General features: G+C 40.6%; 2 protein-coding genes across 2 annotated transcripts in view; one reads left to right on the forward strand and one right to left on the reverse strand.

Moving 5' to 3' along the window:
- Positions 1-4,588: 4,588 nt before the first annotated feature.
- METTL9 (methyltransferase like 9) overlaps positions 4,589-18,017 on the reverse strand; it is a 39,147-nt gene continuing 25,718 nt past the window's right edge. The window contains exon 5 of the mRNA XM_024208462.3: positions 4,589-5,320. Within this exon, the coding sequence (XP_024064230.2) occupies positions 5,115-5,320 (206 nt within the window). The 3' untranslated portion in view covers positions 4,589-5,114. The remainder of the gene's footprint in view (positions 5,321-18,017) is intronic.
- Positions 5,330-14,074, forward strand: IGSF6 (immunoglobulin superfamily member 6). Its single transcript, XM_024208464.2, has 6 exons — positions 5,330-6,426; positions 8,088-8,438; positions 9,732-9,835; positions 10,752-10,808; positions 11,787-11,870; positions 13,938-14,074. Exons 1-6 carry the CDS (start codon positions 6,360-6,362, stop codon positions 13,977-13,979), a joined length of 705 nt encoding a protein of 234 aa, XP_024064232.2. The 5' UTR covers positions 5,330-6,359; the 3' UTR covers positions 13,980-14,074.

Below are 18,017 nucleotides of genomic sequence, written 5' to 3' on the forward strand. Positions count from 1 at the left end.
CCTAGTTGAGAATCACTGATCCAAACAATCTTTGCAAACTATTACCAGCGGCAGCTACTATATAGAGGGATCACTACAGGACCCAGCCGGGAACACGGTGGCATGATTTAAACAGTGCATGGCGGCACCACCTAGCAGGGTAAGGATGAAATTGAAGAAACACCTTGCTTATCTGACAGGGGACGATTATTAAGTATTATTACGGAGGGCAGAATACAGTTACCCAACCAGAATATCAACTGATCACAACCAGCCCGGAGACAGGTGCCCCCAATCTGGGCAGGTTTCCATATGAAGACTCTCCCCCACCCCTCAACGCGTCACCCCACCCCGAACTGTCCCCACCTCCCCCAGCGCAGGACCCCAGGAGCACCGGGCAGCCTTCGCCAGCCGAGGAACAACCGGTTGCGGTGTCAGGCTCGTCGAGGAGCTTCCAACGTCCTGGCTTCCCTCCTGCCAGCCCCGGCTGACCGGCTCCTCCGGCGGGGGGCGCCTAGGAAAGGAGCGTGGGGAGAGGGCGGGACGGCGGCTGAGGGGGAGGGGAAAGGGGAACGGAGGGGCGAGGAGAGGGGGGTTGGCGCTGCTGGGTCTCTCACAGGGGATCCCCGGGCAGCCTGCTTCTGCCGCGGGCGGCTCCTTCCCTTCGCGCCTGGTCGGGGCGGCTCCCCCGGGAGGGCATGGCCCAGGCGGCCCGGACGCGGGGCTCGCCCCAGGAGGAGGCGGCCTGCCGGAGATGGAGGGAGTGAGGGCGCTCTGCTGTAGCCTGGCGGGCGGGGAGGGCTGGCGCCGGGTCTCTCGCAGGGGAGCTGCTGCGGGCTGAGCCCCGCCCGGCTGCTCACTGTGTCCGCGACCTGCGCCAGGGACCTCCGCTGGAGCGGGGCACCTCGGGGTACGCACCGGCGGCTGGGCTGCCTGGTACCAGCCGCAGCGCCCGTTCCTGGGATGCAAAGCGGGGCCGGAGCTTCGTCACTGTCCGGGGGAGACCGTCTGTCACATGGAGGCTAAATCTGTGCAGGATTGGGGCCCAAGTGCAGAGAATTGCGCGAGAACATAGCCCCTTCGCGCGTTACAAACTTTTCCCATTCACAGCTTTTTCTTGTCCTAACACGTTTTCATTTGCCCTCAAAACCATTCAATAAAAATCCTTATTTGAACACGAACCAAAAATAAAGAGGTAGAGAGAATGATAATCTATTATACAGTGCCTGTTGTCCCAAAGGATCCCAAGGCAATTTAGAAGCAGAGTACACATCTCTTTATTACACATTAAGGGCTACATGTTCACAACATTAATACACATAAAAGAAGCTTGCTAGTTTTAACTTTACTAATATTTGTACCCCAAAATGTACACAACCCCCTTTTCTCACCCAAAGCTGGTCTAACTACTTTTCTGCCAAAATTTAAGCAGCAGCTGCTTTGCTAAAAGCTGTGTGGTGTAGACATAGCCTCATAAAAGACTTCATTACTGTTACAAAACATTTGCTATTCCATGGAAAAAAATCATAGCCATTAAGGTTGTATAATGAAACCTTTCCAAGGCAGAAGGTAGAAAAGTGAAGGCAATGAACAATTACATAAAGATTACAAAGGTGGGCTGAAATGTCCAGAAACTGCTTAAGATTCCCAATCACTAATTGAGTTTGTTTAGACTTCAAAAACAACAACAAAAACACTAGATAAGTCAGTACAGTAGAACCTCAGCGTAATGAGCACCAGAATTAGGAATTGATCTGTTAACCACCCATCTCATTCGGAATGGAAGTACAAATCAGACAGCAGCAGAGAAAAGAAAAAAGAAAAGGGGGGGGGAGCAAATACAGTATAGTACTGTATTAAAGGTAAACTACTAAAAAAGGGACACTTTAAAAAAAGATTTGACAAGGTAAGGAAACTATTTCTGTGCTTGCTTAATTTAAATTAAGATGGTTAACAGCAGCATTTTTCTTCTGCATAATAAAGTTTCAAAGCTGTATTAAGTCACTGTTCATTTGTAAACTTTTGAAAGAACCACTATAACGTTTCATTCAGAGTTAGGAACAACCTCCATTCTCCAGATGTTCATAACTCAGAGTTTCTACCAGTTCTTTTACTTACTTGCTAATACCGGAGTTTTGAGCTCTGTGTTCTCTCACAAGAGTTAGACACACCATTTGCAGGCAGAAGACATGCAGCTGCTGTCTCTGTATTTGGTGTTGGGGAAGCTGCTAATTGCTGCAATGACATACAAAATCCTAAATGCCTGAACTTGGCTTAGTAGGTGGCTAGCCTTTTTGTTCACCTTTTATTATAGTAAAGAATTGTGCCAAGTTAGTGAGGTGGGACGTTTAATTGCCTTATTTGAGAGGTCACATTTTTCACCAATGCTGCTCTCAAAATCAGATGTTCAAGAATTAAGATCACTATAGTTCTATAACAATTAAATCAGTGACCTAGGAGGTGAAAGGCTGCTGCCTCATTATCAAGCCTCTGAACTATATAATCCTCCACTAGCTCTTTTCATAGCACACAATATACTTTGAACAATTTTTCTAATTTGAAAAAAAACAAAACCCTCTACTTAACAACTAGCATTTAAAACAAAGCTCAGATAATCCTCCTCTAAGGCATTCTGATGTGGCAGTTCTGGTCTCTACCAGCAATGAAAACAGACAGATCTGGATTACTATATTCCAGTGCAGCTACCAGTCAGAGCCAGAAGTCCCATGTACCTTAGGAACAGAAGTTTCCTTCTGATACAATACCCCTAAAATGGGTAATTGTATCACATTTATTACAATTAGCATTTAGCTAACATTATACAGGCACACAACTCAATATATAAACTTCCTATATGTCAATCAGATTCCAGATAATTAGGAATATTAATGAACGAGTACAATCTATATAGTCCATTATCCAAACTATTCTTTCCCACAAATATCAGGGCAACATAACCCAGTTTCAGCAAACGGGGGCTTTCAAATCAGAGGTTTGGATAAATGAGATTCTACTGTAGGTGAGATGTTCCCTTGTGCAGTTAAGATTATCTGTGGCCATCAGGAACCAGTCTCTAGGGCCAGATTTTAAAAGGTGTTTAGGCACCTAAAGATGCAGATGGTACCTGTGGGAGTTATGTGCCAAAATTCTGCATCTTTAGGCCCCTAACTTCCTTTAAAAAATTTGGTCCTAAATCAATTTAAAAAAGCTTTGTTTTTATTTCAGCTTTCCCCAGGCAGGGTGTGAAACCTGAGATGGCAGATGTTCAGTGAGTCAGTTCTAATGGCTTGGAACTTCAAAATCCTTTTACTGCTAAAGTAACTAACTCTTTATTTATAAATCAGGTTGATTTTACATTAAACTTAACTGTTGAAATACAAAACACACAATGCTTGAGAACAAAGAGGAAGCTGGCAGAATAGGCATCTTCAAACTGTGGCCTGCATTAGATCCAGTAGTGACACAGGACAAAACTGTACCCAGACGCTGTCTGGCTGCAAGGAGCCACCTCTAGTGTCTGCAGTATCGGTGATGGGGTCAGTGTTAGTCCTTGTATCCTTAAACTGAGATTTTGTGAGCTACCTGGAAATTTTAGACACCCAATTTCTATTAATGAAAATCCCTAGGTAGTGTTGAACATCTCAGCTTTGGAGTGGAAAGACTTTATAGGGTTGGTGTCACTATCTTCTCCATTGGGGATAGGGTGAAGAGCCATGGTCCCATACTGGTCAGCAGAGGCAGCCAGGGACAGTGCGTACTACACCTTCATCTGGGGTGCCACAGTAGTTATGCCCCTCAGGGAACTCAGGGAAGCATTGTGGCTACTGCAGGTACAGTGCTTTCCAGAGCTCTTGCCAGGGTGGCTGGATATCTGCACCTCCCTCATCAAGAAGCTATGTCTACATGCCACAATCCATTTCAGAGACTCTTCCAATGTATGCAGCCAGCATTGCAAAGCTACTGGGAAGAGCTTCTTTGTAAAAAAAAAAAAAAAAAAAAAAAAAAAAAAAAACACTGGAGCTGAGCCCTTCTTGGGCAGATTAAATTAAAACTTCAGTGAAACTCCCTGAAAGGGGAAGATTAAACTGTTTAACTTAAACTAAATGGTTTGATCAGGCATGTGGAAGACTCCAAACAGACACCACCACAATGTTGCAGGGAAGGTAATTATCCTAGCACAAGTGTGTGTGTGTGTGTGTGTGTGTGTGTGTGTGGAAGTGGTGATGGAGGATCTCAAATGAAAATTCCTACCTTAGTTCTTGAGTTGGAATCCTTTGGAGAAAATTTGCTCAACCTGTGGAAGTCTGTCATGTATCAACTTGACCCTATCCATCAGTTTAAGGAACAGCTTCCATAAGTCCTGACTAACCCTCCTTAGCTGGAAATTGATGTTTGCAAAAGCAAGGAGAATTTATGAGATTGAGAGGAACATGGAAGAACCCCTCCAAAAATGATTTTTAAAAATGTATTAGTCTTCTACACAATAGTTAAATCCTGTTAAATGAACTCAGTTGTACTGCTACAAGGTTCTTTTATCTATATACGTAACAGTTTGTGCAGACAAGCGTGGCTATGTTAACATAAATGAACACAAAAATTAATGCAAAGGTCATCTCAAAAAAAGTTTATTAGCATGATTAAAAAGATGTGCTGAAGAATGACAGTCAGAGATAAAATAACTTCTTAACATGGAAGAATATCCATTCCAACTCTTTATATTCAACAATGTTCTGAACTGAATGGACAGCTTTATTGCCAGTTTTCACTTGATTTATTAAAGAACAATCCATACTGTGTATCGGTTCATGTATCATCATAACTATTTTTTTGTCTGGTTATGATCCCTACTGCAGTTAAGTATAAAAAATATCTTCCATTAATGTTGGAATGCAGACTGCATTGTTGGGCTAAGAGTTGGTAAAAATTCTCAACTGAAGAGTCTGTTTTAAAAAAACTGTCCTTTTTAAAGATACTACAAAGAAATACATTAGTATTTTGGCCTTTAAAATTCTTACATGATATTTATTTAGAACGGCAATCCCAAAATTCCCTCCCATTAAGTAATCATAAATCAGACACCTCTATCAGAGGCTGCTTCTTGGGTTTGACTCTGGAGACTTCTACTTTGTATACGCTTACACCGGCTTGAGGACGAAGACAGCATCATCTAATACATAGTAGTCATTATACATATCACCTTCACATAAGTATGGCAGTCTGGTGAAAGCCTCTATGGCAAAACCAGCTTTTCTGAAAACTTCTGGCAGGCTATTCACCTGTTCTTCCCAAGTCTGCCCCTTGATTTCCAAAACTTCTGAGGGTTTTTCCCACTTGCCACCTACTGAGAAAACAAAACAATTGTATTTAAATTTTAAAAGGATCCTTTTCAATGTATGGCAGTCTCTTAAAGAAAGCATGCTATGCTGCTTACATTCCATTCCAGAGTTTATGATCCACACCAACACACATGGTGGGTAAAGCATTTGTACAGCTCTATCTGAAGACCACAATGTTCAGGGGTCTTGTTTGAGTACAGAGGGGGTTGCCTCCTCCCCAAAGCTCAGATTTTGTTAAATCCTCTACTAATAGTTCTACGTGCAGGCCCACTCGACCAAATAACTATTTGACTCAGAATAGTAAGATCATCTAGTGAAACTAAGATTTGGCAGATGTAGCTTGAGAAACTAAAATCTTGGCCAACATTAAAATACCTTCTCATACTTCTCTGTCATACTTCCTTGCTGGAACTGGCTTCAATTAGTTATAATAAATAAAGACAGACGCTAACAACCATAATTTGTTATGAATTCTTCAGGAATACTGTGGTCATACTACTAGCTAAAAACCAAAATCAATCCTCTAGCCCCTCCCCAAAAAAATCCACCTCAAGAGACTCGACGCCAAACTGGGAAAGAAATCCTAAGTGGGTCCTGTGGAACAGCGTGTACAGAACTTCTGTTCATTCAAGGGCCATTTTGGTAAGCGAGAAGAGAAGGATTATTTGTTTAAGGTCCTCCCAAAGAGGAAATGGAGTTCTGTATAACTTTATATAATGGAAAAGATGTTATCATTTGTTATAGCCAATGAAATCAGAAGAAGCATTTGAGCAATGTAGTAGTTTTAAAATAAAAAAAAATTAAAAAAAATCACTCGCTGTCAAAAGAATAGATTTTCACCAATCCCAACTGAAAAATGTAATTGATTATATTTTAAATACATATTGTATCTTTAAGAAATTTACTGAATGTTTAATTCCTGTAAATATATGCAAATAGGAAGAGTCTGAGCATGAAATTTAGGGCATTGTGTAACTCCTAAAGTTTCCTAATTAACTTCCTCTTTTTTTGAGCAGAAACATTTCTGGACAAACACACAAAGAAATGGCACCTTTCAATAAATGCAAAGTCGTGCTAGTGTTGGAATTCAACTGGATTCTATACTATGTTGGTAAGATTTTTTTTTTCCCCCCAACTTACTGTCTTCTTCACCTACTTTAAAAGATTCATATGTATTTCTTACAAATAAGATTGAAAATGCAGTGCTCTCATTTGGAACAAGTCTGTAAAATGATAAGAGGGGCAGGAAAAAATTCTGCTTTGGAGTTAGCTAATTTCTGCTGTCTTCATAAAGTTTCCTAATCAAATGAATATTAATGAAAGATTGTTCTTCCAAAGGATTATACAAAATGCCCTCATAACCTATGACCATCAGACCAAATCCTCTCCCTCTTGCATAGTAGACCCCAGATGCAGCAAAATGGCTGCAGTTCTGCTCTACGGGGTTGGTAGAAGGAGGTTTTTGGGAATCCAGTGCATGGTGCCTGCATCAACTGCATGTCACAGAGTTCTGCTCCATAGGGGCACCCTCCAACCCAGTGAACAGTGGGCTCAGGGCAGGGACGGAGAGATTGGCTGGTACAGTACATCCACAAAGTGGCTAATCAATACCTTTCACAGAGTCGGAGTGCAGCAGCTGCTGGGGCTACTGCAGCCTCAAGGAAGCAGTAACGACCATGGGATGGCTCTGCTGCTGCTTTGTGGCACAGAAAAAAAGAGAATGCCTTCTCTCTGTTCCTGTGGCACCCCCATGCACTCAACCTGCCTGCATTTGGTCCACCAGGAGCTCAGACAGTACAAAGATGAAGAGTCACATAAGTATCCCTCCAGACAATATTAAGTAGTAACATTCTATGCTATCCTAACTTTACATTTTTACTGCATTGATTTCATACAATACATAATCTGTAATAATCCCAGGTTTGATCAAAGAGATAGGAGTCCACTTCAAATTTTTTTTTTTTTTTGGTAATTTGTTTGCTAAATATTTTCTAGAAAGTTAAAAAAAAATGTTGGTTTAGCAATCTCATTTCTAGAGTCTCCATTCCAATTATCTACATTTTAGGTACACCTCTACCTCAACAGAATGCTGTCCTCGGGAGCCAAAAAATCTTACCGCGTTACAGGTGAAACCGCGTTATATCGAACTTGCTTTGATCCGCCGGAGTGCGCAGCCCCACCGCTCCGGAGCACTACTTTACTGCATTATAGCTGAATTCGTGTTATATCGGGTTGCGTTATATCAGGGTAGAGGTGTATTTAACCATTATTTTGATATAATTATTTTGGCATATTTAAGTTTATTAAAGTTATTTATTTCTGTAAGGTCTTGGTCAAAAAAATGCATTTGTCATAACAGTTATAGTAAACAAAGCTTGTGAGTTGCTGGTGATTCAGTTCCTTAATTGAAGTTCTCTTTCCTGTTTAACCTTCCCTTGCCTTCCTTTTTCTGTATATTGCTTAATTTTTAAATGTCAGTATCAGCAAGTAGCACTGCTGACCTGTGAAACCCATGATCAGTAAGCAATCACATTCATATTTTCCTATGTATATGAAAAATATTAAATAAAGTTCAAAAAGGTATTTGGGCCATGAGGCAATCTTGGGACCATCTAAGAAGAAACGTAATGAAAACAACCAAAAGAGGTCCCATGGTTGAAATATCACTGCTTCTCCCCCCCCCCCACTTTGTAAAGTCAAGGTAACATTTAATTTGCAACATCCCTTACTCTTAAATCCTCTCTCATTCAAGTATGCGTTTTTTCTCAACAGGTCATGCTGTAGACACCTGCAAAGTTACCATAAGACAACACCCATTTAAGGAAGTAGACTACAGTGTCGACACTGTGAACATAACATGCAGTTTCTCTGCTTCCGGATGTAAAGGCTCCCCTCAAATGCTATGGTTTCGCTATCGTGATTTTACACATGAGGCTTTGTGTACACCTGGATGCATAGAGAAGTTCAAAGTGATTGGACCACTGTCCGATAATAATACTTTACTTCAAATCAACAAACTGACTGTAAACGACAGTGCCATTTATATCTGTGGAATAGCATTTTCAAATTCAGATTCACACACATCTAAGCAAACTGGGGGAGGAACGATATTGGTGAAAAGAGGTCAGTTACTACTTCCTATGATCATAAAAAAATACATTATGTTCTTTTCTAAATATCTCTAATTATTTACACTTGCAAAATATGGTACATTAAGAGTTGACTTGAAACCTTGTTGATTTGTATCAATTTGAAAAGCAAATAAGAACCATGTCATACTCTGGATGTGTGTGTGAAAGTCAAACTGACATCAACAGGAGTTCCAGGTGCAGAATGAAGATCAACTAGGGAGATACTCTGTTAACAAAGCTAAAAATCAGCATCTTTATATGGTTTACTAACCAGATGCTGTACTATCATATGATGTAAGTGACCCTTCAGAGATGTTCTATAGTAATCCAGGAGACTGGATGCTGTATTTTCCTTTTTGTTAACTGTCAAAACTGAACATCCAAATACTCCATGTCACGCTTCATGGAGTAAAACAAGTAAATGGCTTCTGTTGAGAAACTGCCATATTCAGGAGGGACTGTGTCTAGCAGTCAGAGCAGGATCCTGGGCTGATTCTCTGCCACTGATTCATTGTGTGAACTTGAGCAAATCATTTCACTTTGGTGTCTTAATATCTCCACATATGTAACAGGGATTAAGATATTCAGAGGGATGAGGAGGCTTAATTAACTACATTTTTGGTTACATGTGCTTCAATAACAAGCTCTAGACATATGTACAAAAGTTAAAAAAAAACCCTAACTAATGGACTCTTTTCTCCCCCAACCAAGTTCCACATTCTCCCTACATTCATCCCACCACCCACACTGCTAAAGTCTGAATAAACACGAGCCTTCTTCAGACTTGTTCCTTAAAAGTTAGATTTTAGACCAGTAGAGGGCTATGGTGGGAAGAAAACAAAATCCCAAATCAAGGGCTCTCCAGTCCCTAGCTGTTTGAATCTAGTGACCCTCATTACAGAATAGAATATCAGGGTTGGATGGGACCTCAGGAGGTCATCTAGTCCAACCCTCAGACAGATTTTTACCCCAGTTCCCTAAATGGCCCCCTCAAGGATTGAACTCACAACCCTGGGTTTAGCAGGCCAGTGCTCAAACCACTAAGCCATCCCTGCCTCCCTCCCTAATCAAGTATCCCAGCTCAGGGGGAGAAAAGAGGTCTCCTACAGTCAAGAACCAAGATGGAAATTAACACCAGGAATGGCGTGCGTGCGCGTGTGCGTGTGCGTGTAGCTCTGAGTTCCTCAGATAAGAGTGTTTATAATACGAATATTATTCTTACTAAGAATATGATCCAAATAGAACAGGTTCCCATTATTCTAACATTTTTTTATTATGACTAAAGGGTCTGAGAAGTACAGCACTGAAGAATACATCCCCATGATAGTCCTCTCATCTTTGCTGTTTCTATACAGCACTACCATATTTGCAATCTTTATATTCTACAAGGTGGGTTTAATTTTGACTTTTCTTATTTGGTTGTTTTCATCCTGACATCTCAATAGCTTTAATGTTTTCATCAGGATCCAAGAGTCATCATGGATTTTAATTACTTTTGCATCACAGATGGCAAACGAGTTTTACGGAGGATGTGGTTGATGATTACATCTCAGATGCATCTGCAAACTCTCACACACAGATTCAGATTAGATACTCATTACATCTCACACACATCACTTACTGATTTTTTTTTTTTTTTTTTTTTAAATAAAGAGAGTTTCAAGGGAAAAGCAGCAGAAACCAAACTATCCTTGGAACAATTTACAGCAACTTTGGTATATATTGCCAGAAGTCACTTTGTAAACGAGACTCAGACTATCAAAAATACAAAAAAAGGATAAGATTAAAATATTTTGAAAGAAAAATAGTTATCAAATAAAGAGCATTACTACCAAATACACAGATTGCAAGCTCCATGGATTAATTTCCATTGGTAAACTAATAATGAAATTTATATAACACTAAATGCAAGTGCAATGAAATTATTTCAAGCAATACTTTTACTTACATAGTGAAATCCTATTCAAAATATTGTAGGATGCATGGAAAAGGGAGTTGGAGGAGGGTTACAGGGCATCTTAAACTTGGAAAAGCTCCCCCAGAACCAGAGAGAGGAGGTGTGCATGTTTAAAATGCGCCCAGTTACTGAAGACACTGACATTGGTCTTTATTAAGTAAGTGTGGTGGTTGTTTGTGTGTTTTTGTTTTTAGAACAATCATCAATATTTGGAACCCTTAAATGAACTGGATAAATAATAAGATATCCCTAAATGTTATGAGCAGGCAATACATTTTGCCACAGTACCTCTTCAGTTATTATTTGGCATGGAGAGTTATGTATATAAAGTTGACTTTTGTTTTGCAGTCAAAATCCAAACTGGTAAAGAAAACCAGGAAAGGAGACGTGAAAGGAGAGCACCATGTATGTTAATATTCACTTAACTTGTCTTGGGTGTCTTTGATTCATAGATTTTTTTTGTTTCTTAAATATAACCTTGAACACATCTGGGGACATTAAATTGGCTAACTGAAGTCTCAGACAAAGGGGTTACGGGGACTGGAAGTATACAGAGCTCAAACTGTAGATGTAAGTGATTAAGGGCTCCAGTGCCGAAGATTTATAGAAAACTATTTGCTGAATTTAGAATCAGAGATTAAAGCTGAGAAGGGATACATCACACGCCACCACCACCACCTAGCCACTCCCACATCAACCCCAACAACTAGAATTATACCAAAGTATTACATACTTCAGGAGACTAGACTGTTGTGTGCCATAGGCAGAAAACAGGAGAGACCAAGGTGCACCAATGTCCAAGCCCCCTATAATGGCAGGAATTGATTAAGCGAGATATGCCCAGATGATCTAGCAAGTGATCTGTGCCCCAAACTTTAAAGTTTCTGTTCATCGGTCCTTTTTGGCTAATTGGACAGTGAGAGCTATGCTAAGGGCCACCTCCAACAGGAAACTTCCTGTCTTAAGTAATGGCTTTTCAGTAACACCGAGATTACAAGTAAACCATGTTTGAACTATAGTTAAAAAGCCAACTTCTGTCATGCAACTGATTATTCCTGGTCCCTTGGATGGTGGCTTTGGCTTTAGATGGGTTCCACCATACTTAAATCCTGTTTAGAATATGTACTGCAACACGCTCTTGAAAAAAAAATTCCACAAGTTAAAGGAGGAATTTAACTTTGACAGTAAGAAATCATTACTGTTCTACAGCCAGGGCCCCTTTTGGCTGCGAAACTTACTGTTTTGAAGTTGTGGTGACATCTTGATTACATTTTAAAAAGTTAAAAAAAATAAAAAAAATCAAAGATATAATGTAGAGGCAAATGCATTTTTCCAAATCTGTCTCTAATATAAAATTGTTGTTAACCACATTTTAATCTGCAGAAAAACACGAGTGGGCGAACAGTTTGTCGAGCAATTGTACAAGAACTGTACAAGAAGAGATATGCTGAAGACCATCATCAGCCTGTGAGTAACGAGTAACATGAAAAGGGGGGTTCCAAAATCTTGTGGCTATTTATTGTAGTTCATTGTATGTGGAAAAAGGGAGAAGCAAATTTCAAAACTATATTACATTTTCTACAGAACTGGACTTCTTCACTGTCTGAGCGCCAGGATTGGCAAGATTCAGTCCTGAACCAGCAATAGCTTTTCTATACTTACAAGTTTCAGAAGTCCAATACTGTCCAATACTGTGCATCCCAGCAGGCTTAAACTGGGATCTACATACTGTTGGGGAGTGGAGATACCCCTCTTTCCAAAGGGATTTTGAACTCATTTTATGTCTGAGAAGGCCTGAAATGCCAGACTTTAAAACAGGGGCAGGCAAACTTTTTGGGCTGAGGGCCGCATTGAGTTTCGTAAATTGTATGGAGGGACGGTTAGGGGAGCGGGTTGTGGCCCGGCCCCCACTGCCTATCTGCCCCCCGGGACTCCTGCCCCATCCAACCCCCCCGTTCCCTGACAGCCCCCCCATCCACACCCTCCTTGCCCCATCCACACCCTCCTGCTCCCTGTCCCCTTACCGCCCCTGGACTCCTGCCACCCCATACAACCTCTCCTCTCATTCCTGACTGCCCCCTGCTGCCCCATCCAACCCCCCCTCCTTCCTGATTGCCCCCCGGAACCCCTGCCCCCATTCAACCCCCTGTTCTCCCCCCGACCCTTATCCACACCCCCGTCCCGACCACCACCCCGAATTCCCCTGCACTCTATCCAACCCCCCCGCTCCCTGCCCCCTTACCGCGCTGCCTGGAGCACCGGTGGCTGGCGGCGCTACAGCCGCGCCACCCGGCTGGAGACGGGCCACACCACCGCCGCCGCCACCACGCAGCAGAGAGACTGGGTCAAGCCGGGCTCTGCAGCTGCGCTGCCCCAGGAGCTCACAGCGCCGGCGGTGGAGAGAGAGAGAGCTGAGGAGGAGGGGAAACAGCAGGGGAGGGGCTGGGGGTGAGCCTCCTGGGCCATGAGCTCGGGGGCCGGGCAGGACGGCTGTGGCCCACAGGCCGTAGTTTGCCCACCTCTGCTTTAAAGCCATGACATATTTTAGGTATAGAAAAGCACTGCAGTTCCACTTTTGGAGGCATATCATTCATTTTAATTTCTCTCCCCCTCTGAGCAGTGGATAGTTGGACCCATGGTAATGAAGGCACATGGCTTTACAAGTGGAGAGAGTTACAAAAATAGTTCCAATAAAGTTTTTTTAAAACTCAAACATTCCTAAAACAATTATTGTAATATACGCAGCATATACAGAATACTTCATGGTATTGTATAAAAGAATGAAAGTTATATCATCCTCCCAAACTTATAACCATTATTTTTAACCAAACCATAGTATATCTTACATATGCCATGTAAGTTACAGGAGAACTATTGTAGAAACACACACACACACACACACACACACACACACACACACACACACACACACACACACACACACACACACACACACACACACACACACACACACACACACACTCTCTCTCTCTTTTAAGTTAAGAAAACTATTCTTGAATCCACACCGCACAAGCAATACAGCTCCTTTCTTATTCTAATCAGGGAGCAGAACATATACTTCCCAGATGAAATACAAAAATGAAATAGACATTCAGCACTGACAGGTGCTTGCCCTCCCACAAAACCGGTATTTTAATGTTCATACCCCTAACAGTTTTCCTCTATAACTGCCCTCCATAAAGCCATCAAACCCCTACTGATGTAATCCAGGACCTGGCAGATGTGGGCATAGACATAATATAAACCTGACTGTCCTGCTGGCTCTCTGTGCTCCCCTGGGGCTCTCTGTGTTCCCCTATTCAGTATAGTCAACAGTGAATGAAAAAGGTTAAGAATCCTGCAGAAGCCACAGGTATGAAGGCATCTGGATAACGGACAGAAGGAAGGGGGAAGTATTCTTCAGCAGTAGCAAAGGAAAGGAAGTTTGCCCCACTGAGGAAATCTTTTTACAAAGCAAACTATTACACAAACATTGTAGCCTTTTACATTTTTTTTTCTTTTTTTTTTTTGCAGGAGTGTTTGGAACCAGATGACACCATCTATCAAAACAGATGATAAAATTCAAAGTACACCACATACTCAAGATCCTTTATGTGAAATACAACTGAACATGTCTGAGACTTCAAAAATTAATTTTCTGAAAGAGTCTTACCTTGCTAAAAAAGATGAATCCTCACTGAGCAGTGCTTTTTTTAAAAGTGTTTTGCAAATAGATTATCAAACACAAATGACAGAATTCCAGTTAAAGTGTGAATATTAAGATTACCAAACCCTCTCCCTCTGAAAAATAAAAATATTGGAAAAGGACTTTATTTTCCATTGAAGAGCTACTAATACTTCATGGAAATTTTCATATTTAGGATTAGTTCTACATATACAGTATTTTTTTTAAATTTCTTTTGTGAATTTAATGCTTCTGAAAGGTTTGTGATAGGCAGATAAAGAAAATAAAGCCTTGAGGTCAAATTCTGCTCTCAGTTACTTACATTGGTGTAAATCAGCTATAACTACCACTAATGTCAATAGTAATTCAGGATTTACACCAGAGTAAGAGCAGAATCTGGCTGGCTGTACACAGAACAGGTACAAAAAATAGGCAATATAAAAGCATACACACTAATGTAATGTCAAAGCTGATCCAGAGGGACCATATCGTGGGTTAGGAAGGTAGCTTAGTCTACATGTCAATCCAAGGACTACTCTTCTTTCAATGTTTATATTTGTGTGTTATGCAGACAATATCCCCAAGTGCTAGCCGGAAGCAGTGCCTTGTTCCCCACTAGAACGACACCCAGTCTCTACACGGGCATGGAGGGGGTTCCATGAACCCTCTCCTCCTGCCCTTTGTGCATCTGCACGGAGCTGGGCACAACTGAGACTGCTGGACTACAGTTAAACTTCACCAGTTCTCACTTAGTTAATCTGCGCACCTCAAGAGTCTTATAAGATACCTGCTGGTCTCACCCATCCTCTCAGCAAAGAGTTAATTGTGTTCAGTAGCGAGGCCTCATCTAACATTTTGCAACTTAAGAACTGCCAGACTGGAGCAAAGCAGAGATCTATCTAGTCCAGTGTTGCCTACATAGGCAAGTACTAAATATTTCAGAGGAAAGTATAAAAATGCACAAAAATCCACATTACATAATGGACAAATATAGAACAACATGTCTAATAAACTTTCTTCCTAATCCCAAGCAATTAATGGCTAGCTGCTTCTCTCTTCAAGCATGGTATCTTATACATTTTTATTCTAGTAACTACAGTTATTCTTATTTGTATAAATATCAAATCCTTTTTTAAACCCTAAGCTTTTTGCCTCAATGATATCACATAGTGAGTTTCACAGATTAATTAGATGAGAAAGCATTTCTTTATATTAAACACTCATTATATTTATACTTCACTAGTAGGTATTCTGTAAAGTACAAATGGACAGAGTATGTTTTGTAATGCAGTATGATTAACTTATTAGTAAGATTTCTGCTGGTCAATTCATAAAATTTGGAACTCCACAATAACATTGTGTTAGGGTGAATTAGTGAGGTTTTACTGCACGTTGGAAAATAAAAACAAAGGTGTATTTCTCTCAAACTCTTTGGTAATAACTTATGAATAAGCTACTTTGGACTCTAGATGTCATTGTAATTCCAGAAACAGTTGAAAGAGCAAAGTAACATTTCTTTTGTTTCTCATAGTTTTACAAGAACATTTGTATAGGTCATTTAAAAAAATTAAGAACAAGGAAACAGAGGCTGTGTCAAGCATAGCAGAGTATAATTCTCATTAACAGTATAGTTAAATTATTCTATTTTCAGGCTCCAATCCTGCAGTTGGATCCACGCATAGGCTGACCCCTGTGCTTACATATTGCTCCTCTGAATCAGAGCTCATATCTCTAAAATAATAAAAGACTTTTCTAAAGGGGGTTTAAAACTCTTTAGTACAGTAATTGAAATACATGCTTTCTAGGATCTTCCACATGTTCCAAGTATTTGTTCTTGCTTACAATGTACATATAGTGAATTCATTCTTTGCTTCTTTTTACATATCATCTTGTAAAATAATAAAAAGTTTTGATATTTTAACTACAAAATTTAGAACACTACTTGGTCTGACAGAGCTTTTTGCATGGGATACAAATGTCAGTTTTCCCAGGAGAGTAGGTTAGACAGTTCAACGGGGAGAGTTTTAGTGGAGTATCTTCTGTTGATATTGATTTAAATTATTCTATAAAAAGTTGTGTACGGGTCTAGAGTTCTGGACAGCCAGATTTACAAAATGGAATGAGAAAAAAAAAAAAATCTTTGGAATGTGAGGAACCACCACTACATATAGTGGTGACCCCAGACTGTCATAATGGCATCTCTCTTTAAACGGAACCATAGACATCTGAGTGAATCAAATGGAACAATGTTATTTGAAATGAAGTTAATCAGATCAATTAAGGAAGTCAGATTCTTTTTCTGTGTTTGACATTTTAACTCAACTAAATATGTACAATGACATGATTCAAAATATTGACCTGGCCAGGATGGGACAGGGGATTGGGTTGACATTTAAGTGATTATATAGTTTATGGTTAGTTTGCCTCTTAAAATAGACAGTTAAACTGAAATTTAAGTCTAATTCTATTTTAAAGATCAGCTTTACATTAAAGCCATTGTTCTTTGTCTACTCTGCAAAAGGCCTAAGAATCTAGTGGTCCTGCTTGGTGCTTGCCTGATTTGATTATCTGAAACCACATACATAAGAGGTTCTTCTTTCATCTGGATTTAGTAAGAGGTTTGTGGTTATTTAATTGCTGAAAAGATAGAAGGCATTTCTTGTTAGAAGTCTGTAACAACTTGGAATAGGTTTTGTCCCAGCAGTTTGCATAATTTGAAGGTACCAAATTCAACTTTTAGAACATAAAGGTCAAAATTAACCAAATGCAATGGTTGCTTCACTATTAGCAGCTCCATTCCCTCAAGCAAAAAAAGTGCTCTTTACTTATTTGCTATTGGTCAATGTCTCATCAAAAATTGCTTTTAATACAATTAAAATACATTGAGAACCAGGCACACTCAAAACTTAGAGACAGATAATTACTTCTTTAAAAATATCCAGATGTACATATACACCAATGGAGATATCCACTTTCAGATAGACAAAACTGGAATATAAAAGTGCTGCTGATAGCCTGTCTATAGCAGTGGGTAATAAACATGCTGGTTCTGTTTCGAGATAAACCAGGGTTCCCAAACTTGGATTGCAACTTGTTCAGGGTAAGCCCCAGGCAGGCCACAAGACGCTTTGTTTACCTGAGCGTCCGCAGGTACAGCCGCTCGCAGCTCCCAGTGGCCGTGTGGTTCGCCGTTCCTGGCCAATGGGAGCTGCGGGAAACAGTGGGCAGCCCGCCAGGCGCTTACCCTGAACAAGCCGCGAACCAAGTTTGGGAACCCCTGAGATAGACACTGCATAACTGGAGCAGCCTTCACTGATAAGGGCTTACCAAAGCTATCATGACACACCACCCTGCAGGCCACACAAGATCATCAGGGAAAGCATTGTGATCTGATCTGAGATTAGAGAAAAGAAGCAACAACAAAGCAAGGGAGATGGAGCTGTCTGAAACAAAATGTCTGGTTTGCCACGGGTCACCAGCACAAGCAAAGCTTCTTTCTGGTTTACAAGATGCCATACAGAAGATTTTTTACAAGATGCCATACAGAAGATTCCTACCCCTAACAAGAAATGTCTTGAAGTTCCATATGCAGCGAACATGTTTTCAAGTCCTAGTGGCTTATTAGTCCAATAGCCAATTCTCTTTTCACTAGATACTAGAGAATTGAACCATGAGAAAGTAAAAGTGGATTCCTCAGATTTGTCTCTCTCTCTCAGTTCCTCCACCATCTGCTATGCTAGAAAGTTGCATTAATTTTTTGTTCATATTGTTGCCTAAACATGATGCAGGACTCAGAGAGGAAAATGCAGGAAAGCAGGTCCTGGATGGATTAGTGATTGCAAAACAGAGAAATTGAATTTAAGTGTATAATTAGAAGGTACACAAGAAACAAGATAATATACAATCACTGTATATCACAGACTTTGCTT

This window comes from Terrapene carolina, unplaced genomic scaffold (assembly GCF_002925995.2).
Source record: "Terrapene carolina triunguis isolate 2854851 unplaced genomic scaffold, T_m_triunguis-2.0 Scaffold93, whole genome shotgun sequence".
Taxonomy (NCBI): domain Eukaryota; kingdom Metazoa; phylum Chordata; order Testudines; family Emydidae; genus Terrapene; species Terrapene triunguis.